This window comes from Siphateles boraxobius, unplaced genomic scaffold (genome assembly GCF_051911475.1).
Source record: "Siphateles boraxobius isolate OS27281-9 unplaced genomic scaffold, OSU_SipBor_1 12, whole genome shotgun sequence".
In the NCBI taxonomy this organism is placed as follows: Eukaryota; Metazoa; Chordata; class Actinopteri; order Cypriniformes; family Leuciscidae; genus Siphateles; species Siphateles boraxobius.
In genome coordinates, this window is record NW_027508722.1 from 3,456,844 (window position 1) to 3,472,689 (window position 15,846).

General features: G+C 40.0%; 1 protein-coding gene across 4 annotated transcripts in view; it reads left to right on the forward strand.

The window, feature by feature from the left end:
• ube3d (ubiquitin protein ligase E3D) overlaps nucleotides 1-11,452 on the forward strand; it is a 29,867-nt gene extending 18,415 nt beyond the window's left edge. For 3 of the 4 annotated variants that reach the window (XM_077206311.1, XM_077206322.1, XM_077206333.1), the window contains exons 9-10: nucleotides 3,323-3,461; nucleotides 11,323-11,452. In XM_077206311.1, the coding sequence (XP_077062426.1) occupies nucleotides 3,323-3,461; nucleotides 11,323-11,343 (160 nt within the window). In that variant the 3' untranslated portion in view covers nucleotides 11,344-11,452. The remainder of the gene's footprint in view (nucleotides 1-3,322; nucleotides 3,462-11,322) is intronic. The other variant, XM_077206302.1, reaches the window with a different exon arrangement.
• The last annotated feature ends 4,394 nt before the right edge of the window (nucleotides 11,453-15,846 follow it).

Consider the following 15,846-nt stretch of genomic DNA (forward strand, 5'->3'; position numbering starts at 1 on the left):
CCACAAAACAATATCTGGTCGGAGGTTAGTGGTGGCAATCTTAGGTGGAAAAATAAGCCGTTGATCAAGATCAGCCAGCATTTCCAGTCCCTAGCAGCTTCCAGTTGTCCTGGGCGAGAATTGGTTTTAACACCTTTTCTTGGTGGTTGCTCGCCTAGGCGGAGGAATATTGTCTTCTGTGTGTACTGTTTTCCTAGAACAGGTGGCAACTTATTGGTCATGTTACCCTTGTCTTCCAATGCTAAAGCCAAACATCGGAGTACTTGGTCATGGCGCCAAGTAAACCGATCTTGGCTAAGAGCCACCTTACATCCTGTCAAAATGTGCCTTAATGTGGCAGGTGATAAACACAAAGGACAAGAGGGATCCTCTAGCTATCCAGAGGTTTAGGTTCTGTGGTGATGGGAGAACATCATATGTTGACCTACTAAGGAAACTGATCCTACTTTCTTCCATTGACCAAAGGTCTTGCCAGCCCATCTTGCATTGTTCCACACTCTCCCATCTCATCCACTCTCCCTGCTTGGCCTGGGAAATGGCCTTTATACACCTCATACTCTCCTCCTGCTTTCGCACCTCATTGACTACTAGCTTCCTCCTTTGAGCTGGGGCTGCCTTGTGCCATTTAGGAGGAGTTAAACTGAGCCCAAAACCCCCTCTTTCATGCTTTATCTGTACTACGATATCACCAATTTGAAGGGCAGCCTTTGCCTCTTCCACAGATTTCTTTACTAACCACTTTCTACCAGTTTTTAACACAGGTGCTGCCTCCTTTAAACATTTGTCGCGTGACTCTACTAAGGTAATTTCCAGTCTGACCTTGGCGCACTTAAACTCCTCGGTAAAAGCAGAGACTGGCAGCTGCAATACTTCTTTACTATAAAGTCCGACTCTGCTGAGGCAGCGTGGAACTCCCAACCATTTCCTGATATATGAACTTATTAGCCCTTCCAGCTTATCCACTGTTGTCAAAGAAACCTCGTACACAGTCAGTGGCCACAGCAACCTCGGCAGTAGACCAAACTGAAAGCACCAGAGTTTTAGTTTTCCTGGTAGAGCGTAGCTGTTTATGCTCTTCAACCCTTCCACTGCTTGTCGTCTAACTTCTCCCACTCGAACTGTGTCCTTTAGATCCCCATCGTACCATCTCCCAAGACTCTTCACTGGCTTCTCAGAAACTGTTGGTATTGCCTCACCATTAATGAAGAATGTTTTATCTACTACCTTGTCTTTAATTATCGAGATGCTCCTTGATTTAGAGGGCTTAAATTGCATTCGTGCCCATTCAATGTTATCGGTTAACTTACCCAATAACCGATTAGTGCAGGCTATTGTTGTAGTCATGGTTGTCATGTCATCCATGTATGCTCTGATTGGTGGTAATCGCATCCCAGAAGCCAAGCGCTCTCCTCCTACTACCCATTTTGATGCCCTAATGATTACTTCCATTGCCATGGTAAAAGCCAGTGGATAAATGGTGCATCCTGCCATTATTCCAACCTCTAAATATTGCCATGTAGTGCTGAATTCTGGAGTTGAGGAACTAAATTGCAAATCTCCAAAATAGGCTTTCACTAAATTTGTTAGCGACATCGGTACCCTGAAAAAATCAAATGCTGCCCAAAGAAGCTCATGTGACACTGAACCATATGCATTAGCCAAATCCAGGAATGTCACATGGAGCTCCTTCTCCTTTTTAGCTGATTGAATTCGTTGCCAGATAACATTGATGTGTTCTGAGCATCCTGAGAACCCTGGAATGCCCGCGTTTTGAACTGAAGTGTCAATGAAGCCATTCTTTAATAGGTAGGTTGACAATCTCTGAGCAATAATGCTGAAGAAAAACGTACCTTCGACGTTTAATAGTGAAATGGGAAGGAATTGACAGCTCTGCGTAATGTTGCAAGCTTATCTTTTATGGCCCTTTGTAAGAGATTGAGTCCCTCCTTCTGACTTTGTTCTGCTCTTTATTGCTCTTTTCCATTGCTTCCTCAGCTGTCTCCTTTAACTAACCCTTCAATTTTCTGCTGCCGTCTAGACATTCCAGGAGTAGTTTGTACTTTTTCCTTCCTTTTTTCCACACCAAACCTCTCAATTCCATATGCGTAAATGATGTCCCCAAATTTATCCAGCTTCTTTTCAACTGTACCAGTTAATCTTTCCAATGCAAAGCATAGATCTGTGTTTTCCCTTGATGAATCTTCAAAACCCTGACCGTTGTCACCTTGCTCCAGCCACAGACACAAGCTTGGAGTTCAATGACTTGAACTAGTCTTTTGTGAAGTACTCTCCATACTCATATCCGTTTCCATTCCAAAGTCGTTAACCATGTTGTCCAACATTGAGTCATCTTCCGCCCCAGCTCTCGCAGACTCTAGGGGTATTTTTTCTTCGAAGTCTTTGGCGGGTGTCTCCAGCATCCTGTAAACACAGAGCTGTATACTGCCGACAAGGGTAGCTAACCCTTACCAGCCCCATTGGGGTCTCTTTCCTCCTGTCAGCTGTCTCTCCAGGCTGTCACAAGGTCTTTCCCTTGTTGCCAGCAGCACTATTCACCGCAGTCACTGGACGTATCCAGATCTTCATGATTTCCATTACACGAGAGTAGATGTTAAAACTTCATGCTATTTTGTATTCGGCTTTCGCCAAGATAAGCACCAACTAAGACGTAGCTTTACAGTAAGCTATGCTTCTCCATCCATTTACGCTTCTTTCCATGTGGTGATGTGAATCTCCTTCTGTCTGGTGTTAATAGCTGCAGTGTATTTTGCGCGCCAGCACACACAACGGCTGCTACCACAGTGCGGTCTCCCCATGACAGAAGAGTCAACAGCTTTCACGCACGTCTTCCAAAAAAAAAGTCTTGCATTGTTTGTTGTTCACTCTTTTTGACTACACCCTCCATGACCCACTCAAACTTTTGGGTCACTACGCATCGGTTGAGAAACAATGCACTAAATAAAGTTAATGTAAACTTAATATAAGTAAATTAGTAATATTGATATTTTTACTGTGATTGTTCCAGTGATAATATAATAAGTAATAAAGTATTAAACTAGAAAAGAATGCAAAATAAAAGCATTTTCAATAGTGGTTTCCCAGTGAACTCCACTGTTTACTTTTTTGCTAAAAATCAATATACATGTAAATGGACTTCATTTAGCTCAGATTCAACCAATGTTCTCACACATTTGCCTTTTTTTTTCTGGCAGAAGTGATACGAGACGTGTGTGTGTGTGGCTTAATTTTCTCTCTCTCTCTCTCTCTCTATTTCTCCCTCTCTCTCTCTCTCTCATATCTGTTTTTCTTTCTCTTGTTGTAGTGTTGTGGATGTCTGGGAGAAGGACATTAGCGTTCACCCTCTCCCCCTCCCTCAGAGCTCATGTGAGGAGATCCAGAAGCTTCTGATGTCCAGCACCTTCAGGCTGCCAGCATTCCTGCGCTGCATGAACTCATATCAGGTCACATACTTAGTCATACTGGACTGCTTAGTCATTATAGTTCATTATCTCGGACTCCTTCTTTACATTACATTTAGCAGATGCTTTTATCCAAAGCGACATCAAATAGAGGACTCTCAAAAAAGCTATTCATCCTTAAGAGACAGTAATGAGAAAAACAATGCAAAGTCCCAAAATTGCTTAGAAAAGTACAGACTAGTGTAGCAATGTACTGTAGGTGTGTGACACAATAAATGAAATGGAACTCTGCAGTGTTGATGTATTTTGAAGTCTGTAAGTTCGCATCACCCTGGTTCTCTGGAGAAGAAGGAAAAAACAATAGGATTTTTCCTTTGGCTTATAGGTCGCAGAGCTTAATTTTAGCTGTAAGACTTTATTATTCTTACACGTTTTGTTCATCATGATCTTAACAATTCGCCTTTGGCTAAGCCACGCCCTAGAATGTAGATTGACCAATCACAGCGCAGCCAAGAACGAGCTCCGACAGAGGTCCGACACTTTTTCACAGCGCTCCATTGACTTTAACGCGAGCATCTCGGCAGGCCATTATCGTCTTTATCAAAAACATGGTTAAACGTTGTGCCTGGGGCATTTGTAACACCGATACGCGTTTCCCAGAGAGGTTGGAGGGGGGTGTCCGTTTTTTTCCCTTCCCAAAACCGAAGTCAAATCCTGACAACTGTCGTCTTTGGATTAAACTGTGTGGATGTCCTCACAGTCAGCTAAACCCCTCGAGGATCGACAAGCACACCTTTGTGTGCTCTAAGGTAAATTTTGCTTTTAACCTCACTGTGAAGTTATACTAGTTAGACAGTTTTATTAAAACCCTGTGGAGATAACCAAAACATCACCTAGTCAGCTAACGTTAACGTTATCTACTGTAGCATACCGATTGTTGATACGCTACACGCTGCTAATAGATACAACGTTATACTCGCGTAACATTGGTCCGTTTGCTTTGTAATAACTATTATAGAAGTGAATAAAAACCTACCCAGCTTTGCATGAACAGTGTTGCTCTTTGATATTGTTAGTCCCAGCCTCCGTCTCGATCAGTAGGATATGCGGTGGTTCATTTTTTGACTGTGACCGGTATTCTTTTGCCTCTATTTGGATGCCTTGTTGTTCCTTGCGTTTCACCTGTATGTCATGGATATAGCCTTCGAACGCATATTGCAGCCCCTTTTGCCTACTTCTATCGGACACTTTATTTGCTGATTTATAAAAGTTGGATAAAATTTCATCAGGAAGAGCTGTCACAGCATAAGCCATGTTGATAGGAAACACCAGAGCCCAGACGAAGTTTGACGGACGTAGCAACAGTAACTAAGGGGGGCGGGGCTTAGACAAAGGTCAATTGAACACAGCTTTTATTAATTTTGTAGCCTAAATCTATTTGGCAGAAGTAAAAAGAAAGGCAATAAACGAACTACATCACGTTTGCATGATTTCAATGTCACCACCATTAAGCTTCTGACAGCTCTTTCAGTCTTTATTTAAAAATCAGTTTCCCTGAATGTTTGAGTTAGAATAGTTTGCAAGAGTGTGATTGTAAACTGCGAAAGCAACTATGGTGTAGATGAGTTACCTGTCCGGCATGATGACGTTTAATGTCCAACAACCTCTGTAGTCCCAATTAGCAACTTGTTAGCAGTTTCAAGACAAGTAAAAATCACAAGGGGGCAAAATATCTTGAGCTTCTGTTAACCCACAGACCTTATTTCAGGTATTTAACCAAACACCCATTAACAAAAACATTGACTTAAGGATGATGGACCTGGAAGTGCTAATGATAACTCGTTTCTGGGTTTGGCCTACAAAAATACGTTATCCCAGCAGCACTCTATAAAGAGAGTTTAGTGATGATCTGTATTCGTTGTTAAATGATTTGGGTAAAGGAATTCTGGTTAAATTGTTAAATTGCATTGATGTAGTGCATATCGAGAAAAGAAAAGGGCTAAACACCGAACCCTGGGGTAATCCAGTGGTTAATTTATGTAACTTAGACAGTAGACACCTCTTCCTACTAAAGTACTCTGAAATATCTTGCTTTGAGGCAGAGCATGTGAGCGGAGCAGAGCGGTAATATTTCCTCAGGAGCAGAGAGCGACCTTCTACAGATCCCGCTCGTTCAGTCCGCTCGCTCAGTCCAGAATGCCATTTGTGGTATGGTAGTTTGAGAATATGTGAAATAAGCAATAGGTCTTACGTTTTGGAGTGCAAATATTGTTATAATGAAGTTATGAACCTTATACATATAGTAAATGTGTGTACTTTTTATCCCTGTTTGCACCAAACACATCTGGTGGGTTTGCTGCCAAAAAGCAGCTAACTTTGACCATAGGATCCAGTCCCTTTTGAAGTTCCAGTCGTGTCTGACAACTGAATATGCTGGAGTTTGTTTTGGGAGGAGCGAAAAAAGGTCGTTTTCTGGGACCTCAAAGCGCTTTACATAGAAGGGGAGAATCTCCTCAACCACCACCAATGTGCAGCATCACCTGAATGATGCGACGGCAGCCATATTGCGCCAGAACTCCCACCACACACCAGCTTACTGGTGGAGAGGAGACAGTGATGAAGCCAATCAGTATATGGGGATGATTAGGAGGCCATGATGGACAGAGGCCAAGGGGCGAATTTGGCCAGGATGCCAGGGTTACACCCCTAAGCCGGGGTCTGCACACGCAAGGTCTCTCGCTCGCTTACCTCTCTGCCGTGCGTGCGCGCGGTTTGGAGCACAATATCTGTCTCACATGCACGCTCGCTCTAGATTACGGGATATTTTAACTAATTTGCGGTATAACAAGCTCGATCACGAGTGGCTCAACAGGTAGATATATAGATAAACTCATCTTTCAGGCATTTGACCGACCGGGTTGACACTTCGGCGTGAGAAATAGTGGGTGTGGCGTGAGAGCGTGAGAATTCGGTCAATTGCGTGAGTCTCACGCTGAATGCGTGAGAGTTGGCTGCCCTGCATTTATACTCCTGTGAAACCGATCACTGATTCGTCAGAGAGAATCGTCACTACCAGCGTCATTGGATTTGCGACACAAGACACCAAAACCCGAACAAACAAACTTCTTCATCTTGCAGTGAAAAACATCCACAATCAAGAACACCATTCCATCGATATGCTCCATTGCTCCTGTGTTGTGCGTCTGTTTGTGTCGCGTTTACGATGATGTCACGGCAGTAGAGGCGCCAAAACTATAGCGATCAGTCTATGATCCCACCCACTTTGAAGCATTAGGTATTAAAGGTATTAAACTGCAGTGGAAAAGCAAGCTGAGCCGTACCATGCAGTGGAAAAGCACCAATAATGTGATTCACCCGTCGACCCTCCCCCTTCATTCTTTCACTTTAATGAAAGTTTAGATTTTTGCAAATTCTTTTGATGAAAGATCAAAAGGGTAAACAATGCAGATTCATTGAGCACCTGGTGATTTTCAGTGTTAAAGGGAGCAGACAGATCCAGCAGAATAATTATGGATGAGTTTCTGGGACAATAGCACAGCTCTTCTTACTGCCTTCTACATGTGACTGTTCATATATTTTTTTCTTTAATCTTTGCCGCTAATAAGTGGAAGTTTAGTTACCCTTCACCTCAGTTGATGGCATTTTTAATTGCCCACCTCCGGCTAAGCTGACGTTAGTACCTCACGTCCACATTGCTGAAGCTGAAATGCCTTTCAGTGGAGAAGAAGAATACTAATGAATAAAAACAAAGTATGGAATTTCTTTGAAGCAGACGTGCATTGGGATCAGGCAGATATCCTGGTTGAAATTGTAAGACTGGAAAAACTTGAAGGACTTTAAGAGAGGGCCACTCTCTGAGAAAACAAAGGAAATTAACATTTGAACTCCCCCTCATGCACTATTGAGACGAAGGTCTCACCTCCCTCATCCTAATCTACATTTCTCTTCCCCATTCTTCATCCTGGCAGAGATCTCCCAAACTCACACAAGAATCTAAATGGTTTAATGTGAATGATTGTAATCTAGTTTTATACATATTTGGTATTATTTGAAATGTCTCGGTACGACTGGTACAAATGTCTCATTCCCAAAGAAGTAAACCCAAAAGGTAATAAAGTTCTTAGGAAGTTTAGATATCTTCAATACTGGAGGGTGTGTCTTTGAGTTAACACCTTCTGACCATTTGACTGAATGCTAATTTTCCACTGCTAGCAAATGGTTACTTACAGGTAAATTTCCACTGTGAATGATGTTTAGATTTGAAATGAGGTCTGGGTATATAATGAAACGCAGCGAGAGCTCAGGGCCTTTTCTGTACTTCAGATCGGTCCGTGAGGCTGAGAGGAAGACCTCTCAGCCTCATGTATTTCTTAAAGTCGGGTTTGCATCTTCTCTCTATTCCAGAGCATTTGATGTTTTGTATCGATTATCTTTGAATTGATTATGAAATTGGCATGATACATTTACCTGACATAATAAATTGTTACATTTGATTATTCTAACAGACTTTGACTTTATTTTCATTGGAGTTTAAAAGAATAGTAAAACATTCGCTCACATTTAATGATGCACAGATATCATTGAAAAACCTTTTCATTTTATGGAGTCAGATGAAACGAGTTAATACATAAGATAAAATGTATTGCATTTAACCAAAAATACTTTGCCACGAGAAAAGACAGTAACACGCAAAGACCTTCACCTGTATTATTGGAAACCCTCATTGGACCAATACACAGGCTTACAAAATGCTTGCCTCAGTTACTGTTGTTTCCTCAGCATATTTGCTCCAAAGTAAGGAGACAAAACATCTGCCCCCCCACCCCCCCGCCCCCACTCACTATGAAGAGTTTTAGGGCTTGACCCATGAAGGAAAATAGTGCTGATGCTGAGGTGGAGCTTTATATTCTGCAAAAGAGTCTATATTTCTGACAGAAAAAAAGAAGAGAAAGACGAGAATTTTACAAGCAGTGTTCAGGAATTCCTGGGAAATGGGGTGTTTTGAAGGATCTGTAACACTAGAAGTGTGAGGGAACGTCTGCTACCAATTTTCAATGAGTAATAATTATGTGGGGCATGTGAAGTTTTGGACATTGTGTTTTTTTTTTTTTTTGCTAAACCCATTCTTACTCGAAGTGTCTAAAGCTGAAGCATGGTCAAGCACCTTTAGCGTCACTATTAAGACGCTTCAGTACCCTTAGGTGTCTCTATAATGACAAAACAATAGGTTGCATCGTGCGCCAGTTTAAGACTCATTTAATTCTTTGCATGCATTTGTAAAAGTAGAAATGATTTTCTTTTATATGTATATTTACACCTATAGATGTCGTTGAGCACCTTATCCCTACCCTAAACTTAACCACTTCAGGAAGATGTCACATGCATTTATTGCAAAAACTGAACAAAGAGCAGAATCAAAGTATTACAAAATACTTCTGTTGCATTCTAAGTCTTCTAAAGCCATACAATATCTTTGTATCAGTGAAAATGATCACAGTCATATCTCATTCAGAAGATAAATCCAAACTTTAGACACACGAATGCCAAGCTGGCGTAATGTTCATCATACGGCAATATCTGAATGTTTGCAATTTAAGTGTGAATCTGTTTTGGCTTTGTTTATTAAGCAAATCAATCATTTGGTCTTGGAAGACGTGGAATAATTGTAATTGGCTGTTGTTGCATCTGCTTGTGTTTTATATTATTTTATATTGACAAATGGTTAGGTTTAGGGGTCATGTTAGCCGCTCAAAAATGTCTAAATAGTGTAATGTAAATACAATTAAATTATATAATTTCATGTCAATAAAATTCCCATGCCCTTAGTGTCTGTGTATATATTGACAGCAAAGGTTTGTCATTGAAAGCAATTGAGTTCCTAGTTCATCGATTATAGTGACGACCTTCAGCGTCTTAATTGCTAAACAAACACGTTTGACCATACTTCAGCTTTTGATGCGTTGGGAGTGAGAATGGGTTGTCTATATAGGCAGCAATCTTCTCAGCCTAACTTAAATAGTACCTAATAAGTGGAGATTTTGGAAAACTACATAAAAAAACTCAGTGTCAGCCAATGATTTAAAGCTTAGCGTTACATTAAACAAGCTACATTGTGGGATTACTTTTGTAGCCATGGTTTAGTCTGAATTCAGATAATCAACTTGTTTCTCTGGCTAGCAACGTGTTTTCTCTGCTGTAGCTGTTGGAGACATTGAACTTACTCCATCAAGTGGAAAACTATCACTCATCTTGCCAATTTTTGTAGTGCTGTGATGATAAAGTGGCAGACAGACATCGTCAAGTGTGCCTCTGGGAATGCTGTGTACAGTTCATTCAACGCCTTCAACACACACACACACACACACACACACACACACACACACACACACACACACACACACACACACACACACACACACACACACACAAACACACACAAACACCTGACCTATATAGATAAAAAAGCTCTTTGAGTGGAAACAGTTTGCATGAAGAGATGTTTTCCAGTGTTCAGAGGGAAGTTAATCCAGCTAATATCGGAAAGAATCACAGATCCAGAGAACCCGGAGTTATATGTTAGGATTTCAGTCTTCAGTGTCACATGATCCTTCAGAAATCAGTCTAATATGATGATTTGATGCTCAAGAAACATTTCTCATAATTATCAATGCAGTTGAGCTGCTTCATATTTTTGTGAAAACTAAATGCATAATTTTAGGATTATTTTATGAATCGAAAGTTCAAAAGAACAGTATTTATTATGTTTTGTAGCATTATGAATGTCTTTACTGTTTACTGACTGCAAATGTTTGAACGATAGTGTGTATGAGTTACTATGATGTAAGATTGTATTTCATTGAGAGGCTGCTGGTTTGACAGTCTGTTTTCTGATGTGCATGTAAAGCACTGATGGCCATGAGGAAAATCCTCAACATCTTCCGTTCTTTTCTGTTTGGCACGTGTTTTACATTATGGCCATTTATGTCATCTATTTAGTTTTCGTATTTTTAATGTAAATGAAAGATCCCAGATTTAGTCGTGTGTCATGTCGTTTTTGAAGTGATTAAACTTGCAGCCTAAGGCACACCTAGCTGTTGATCACCGCTTATGAATCATAGAAGTCATAGAGGACTTTTTGGCTTATACACTACCGGTCAAAACAGTTTCAGCTCAGTAAGAATTGTTTTTTTTTTTAAATCTACTTTTATTCAGTACCTTTAACATTAAATTGATAAAAAGGGACAGTAAATACATTTTTAAATCTCCAAAAGATTTCTATTTCAAATAAATCCTGTTCTTTTGAACTTTACATTCGTCAAAGAAAACTGAAAAATAAACTGCATCACAGTTTCTACAAAAATCTGCAGCAGCACAACTGTTTTCAACATTGATAATAATCAGAAATGTTTCTTGAGCAGCAAATCATATTAGAATGATTTCTGAAGGATCATGTGACACTGAAGACTGTGTAATGAGTAATGATGCTGAAAATTCAGCTTTGATCACAGGAATAATTACTTTCAAAATATATTGAACAGTCATTTTAAAATCGCAGTAATATTTCACTTTATTATTGCTTTCTGCATTTTGCAGCCTTATTTCAAAAACATTCTGACCGACTTCAGACTTCTGTATGGTTGTAAATGTGAACCAGTTTCTCTGTGTGAAACAATGCAATGCGTTGCAACCTTCAGTGAGTGGAACTATTTTGCATTTTTAATCAAATTTAGTGCAGTTGGTAGTCAATTCAGATAATAAATACAGAATACAGTTTATAATGTACATTTTAGTATGTACTATGCTTTTTACACTGTGTTGATACTGTATTATATCAATAGTATGCAAGTATGGTATTCTGAAGCTCGTCTGTTTCTCTCTTCAGGTGGCCTACATGCGGATGTGATGTACTGAGCTCCGTCACTTCTCAGAACCCAGCGGACACGTTTATCAGCACTGTCATGCTCTTATAGCCTGGAAATGCTACATATTAAAACGTTTTTTTTAAATAAAAACCTTTGAAGTTGTGTTTTGTTCTGCAGTCGAATGATCTGCACATGAGAAGCACGTGGCCTGTGTATCTTTTTAATTGGGATCTTGTTGACGTCGTATTCAATCTGTACCAGTATAAATACCCATCATGCTTCATTACAAGGACATGAATATCATTCCATGCACTCTTAAAACATGTTACCGGTACTTTGACTCAATGTCTATCTTAGGAATGGTGTCAGAGTTCTTGAGTGTGCGGTCCAGCGAGTGACTGGAAACACTGCGGTCCCAGACGTGACCGAGTAAATGTATTCATAGAGCGTCCTGAATAAGCTTTGAGTTCACTGTGCTTAATAACGCATCATAATTGGACATTAGCCAATGTCTAATGACAGGTGGGAACACACTTTTCCTTAAAAAACGCCTGCATGTCATCAGGGTGCTTTGCTTTGTGTGGAATGCACATGACACCTTTATCTGGCATCTGCATAGCAACACCCTAGAAACCACTCAGAATGCCTTAGCAACCACATAGCAACACCCTGGCACTGTGGCAGTGATTTTTGTACTAGCAAACACCACTCACATTTTACTACAGAAAATGTTATTTATTGACGATTTTTAAAGCAGTCTGAAGAACTTTAGGCCCTGATCTGAATGCTCACGCTCTGAAATTCACAAACCTTCATGTTGCTCTCACTGAGAGTTACAAATAGACTGTTAAAAATCAAAAAAAGGTTTTGCCACAGGCCATAAAAACAACCATGATACATGCAGACAGGGTTAATCTGACCATAATATTTCTGTATAAAAGCATTTGCACATAAATTTGAGGATAATGCAAATTGTGTAATTTGATCTAAGGAACTTGAACAGGATAAACTTTGACTGTTGGCATGAAAAAGCCAAGTTTTCAATAGTTTGAAGGTCACTTTGAAGAGTAAAGTACACTACATGAGAACCGCGATGAGTTTGGCATACGCTTAATGCTATTATTTTGTAATTAATACTACTTATTTAGTAAGGACACATTAAATTGATTAAAGGTGACAGTAAAAAGTTTTAATTTTTACATAATATTTCTGTTTCAAATGTGGTTCTTTTCAGCTTTCTATTCATCAAAAAATCATGAAAGAATTCATCAATGTATCCACAAAAATATGAAGCAGTACAAATGTTTTCAACATTAATAATGATAAAGTATTCTTGAGCATCAAATCAGCATATTAGAATGATTTCTGAAGGATTATGTGACACTGAAGACTGGAGTAATGATGCTGAAAAAAATCGAATACCAAATATATACAAATTATTTAATCAAGATGCATTTAAGTAAAATGAAAAAAAAAATCCAAATTGAGGTTTTGTTAAAAACAAGAACAATATCGTATGTATTTTTACTTGTCAAGTATATACATCTTGATTTAAGAATGTTTAGATATTTGGAAAGTATTTTTTTTTCTCTTGGAAACAAGACAAAAAATACTAATTAAGAAAAGCATTTTTTACAGTTCATACACATACAGTACATAGAAAATAGCTTTCTTCTGCATTGCAAAATAAGGTTAAAAACAGCATTTTTTGCTGATTGAAGATTTATAGACCATAATTTCCCTCTGATTATCTGAGCACTATCATCTCAATATAAGAGGAGGTGCAGGTTGTTGTGTTTCATGGGAATGTTGTTCCAGGACCAATAAAAGACGATGCAGGAATGTGTCCTGCTCTGGTAAATCGTGCTGTGTGAGGCTAGTACTGTAATAGTGAAAGTGATATTTTGCATAGAGCTGGTGTGGGCACTGAAGGGGTGAATAAGATAATTAAGCACACGTCCTAGTGAGCGTCACAGGGCCCTTCTCAAACCTAGGAATACCAATACTTCACTAATTGTAGAAAAAATGACAATCTGATCTTTGACATTTTATTAGTACCGCTAGCATACTATAAACTGTGGAAAAAAGTTAACATCCTAGATAGATAGATAGATAGATAGATTGATAGATAGAGGGTTTAAATGAAAATTGTCATTTAAAAAAAAAATTAATGGTAAAAAATCTGTCTAAATCTGTGTTAGTGAGCACTTCTCCTTTGCCAAGATAATCCATCCACCTCACAGGTGTGGCATATCAAGATGCTGATTAGACAGCATGATTATTGCACAGGTGTGCCTTAGGCTGGCCACAATATAAGGCCACTCTAAAATGTGCAGTTTTACTGCATCGGGGGGTTGGGGGGTTAGGGTTAGGTCCAAAAACCAGTCGGTATCTGGTATCTGGATTTGCATCGCATCGCCTCACATCTCCTTCGCATAGTCGCGAGTTGGTTAGGTTGTTGATTGTGGCCTGTGGATTGTTGGTCAACTCTTCTTCAATGGCTGTGCGAAGTTGCTGGATATTGGCAGGACCTGGAACACGCTGTTGTATACGCCGATCAAGAGCATCCCAAACATGCCTAATGGGTGACATGTCGAATATGCTGGCCATGCAAGAACTGGGATGTTTTTTAGCTTCCAGAAATTGTGTACATATCTTTGCAACATGGGGTCGTGCGTTATCATGCTGCAACATGAGGTTATGGTCGTGGATGAATGGCACAACAATGGGCCTCAGGATCTCATCACGGTATCTCTGTGCATTCAAAATGCCATCAATAAAATGCACCTGTGTTCGTGGTCCATAACATATGCCTGCCCAAACCATAACCCCACCCCCACCACGGGCCACTCGATCCACAACGTTGACATTAGCAAACCGCTCACCCACACGACGCCATACACACTGTCTGCCATCTGCCCTGTACAGTGAAACCGAGATTCATGAAGAGAACACCTCTCCAAAGTGCCAGACACCATCGAATGTGAGCCTTTGCCCACTCAAGTCGGTTACGACGACGTACTGCAGTCAGGTCTAGACCCCAATGAGGACGACGAGCATGCAGACGAGCTTCCCTGAGACGGTTTCTGACAGTTTGTGCAGAAATTCTTTGGTTATGCAAACCGACTGTTGGTCTCAGACGATCTTGGAGGTGAAGGTGCTGGATGTGGAGGTCCTGGGCTGGTGTGGTTACACATGGTCTGCGGTTGTGAGGCCGGTTGGATGAAGTGCCAAATTCTCAGAAACACCTTTGGAGATGGCTTATGGTAAAGAAATTAACATTTAATTCAAGAGCAACAGCTCTGGTGGACATTCCTGCAGTCAGCATGCCAATTGCACGCTCCCTCAAAACTCACGACATCTGTGGCATTGTGCTGTGTGATAAAACTGCACATTTTAGAGAGGCCTTTTATTGTGGCCAGCCTAAGGCACACCTGTGCAACAATCATGCTGTCTAATCAGCATCTTGATATGCCACACCTGTGAGGTGGATGGATTATCTCAGCAAAGGAGAAGTGCTCACTAACACAGATTTAGAAAGATTTGTGAATAATATTTGAGAGAAATAGGCCTTTTGTATACATAGAAAAAGTTTAGATCTTAGATCTTTGAGTTCAGCTCATGAAAAATGGGGGCAAAAACAAAAGTGTTGCGTTTATAATTTTGTTCAGTACATATTAGTGTTAACTTTAGCTTATGTATTATTATAGTGGTTATCAAGATATTACACATGTACAAAACAGAAGTTATTACTTTAGATAAAATGTTAATTTTCCATCAGGTAATAAAATATGCAGTTTTGTACTTTTAAGTTCAATCCATAAAACTTAAAACGTTGCTGCCATGTTTTTCTAAATTTCACGGGTTTGTTTTCTACCCTTCCAGAACCTGTGAGACTGTTTCTGGAACACGATGACGTATCTTTTTCCAGAATGTCTGAACTGCTTCTCTTTTTTTCCATCTAATGACTACAGATGCATATATTTACATCAGGCTCCAAAAATAACAAAATCAGCAGAAAAACTGTGCCCTATATTCCAGGTGTTGTACATCGTTCAAACATGTCCAAAGGACTTCCACTCTACTGTACAGTATGAAGGTTTCGTTTAAATTGAAGAATGGCACAAAGATGCTCAAACTTATTTATAGTCCTGTTTGCATTATTTTTGGTTGACCACTGCCACCTCTGCCTTTTCCCTGCGCTGTTATAATGTCCTGCACCCGCTTCACTCAGAGCCTAATTTAGAGAAAAACAGAATTTGCCAGCAGGCTGAACTCCATCAAGAACTCCATCAGTCACAGGGGTGTTCAGTTCCACTGAGGAATAGAGTTAGGGCAGCAAACTCACTGCATTGTTTCTCTGACAGCACTTGTGTTTCTGACAAATAACAGCCCAGAGACAAAGATAGAGCTTCCAACAGACGCCTGCAAAATGCTTTGGGAACTAGTTTGCAATATGTGTTATTTTATATATACTGTTGTTTTTTTTACACTACCAGAAAAAAACTTTGGACACACCTACTGGTTATTTAGTATGAATATTG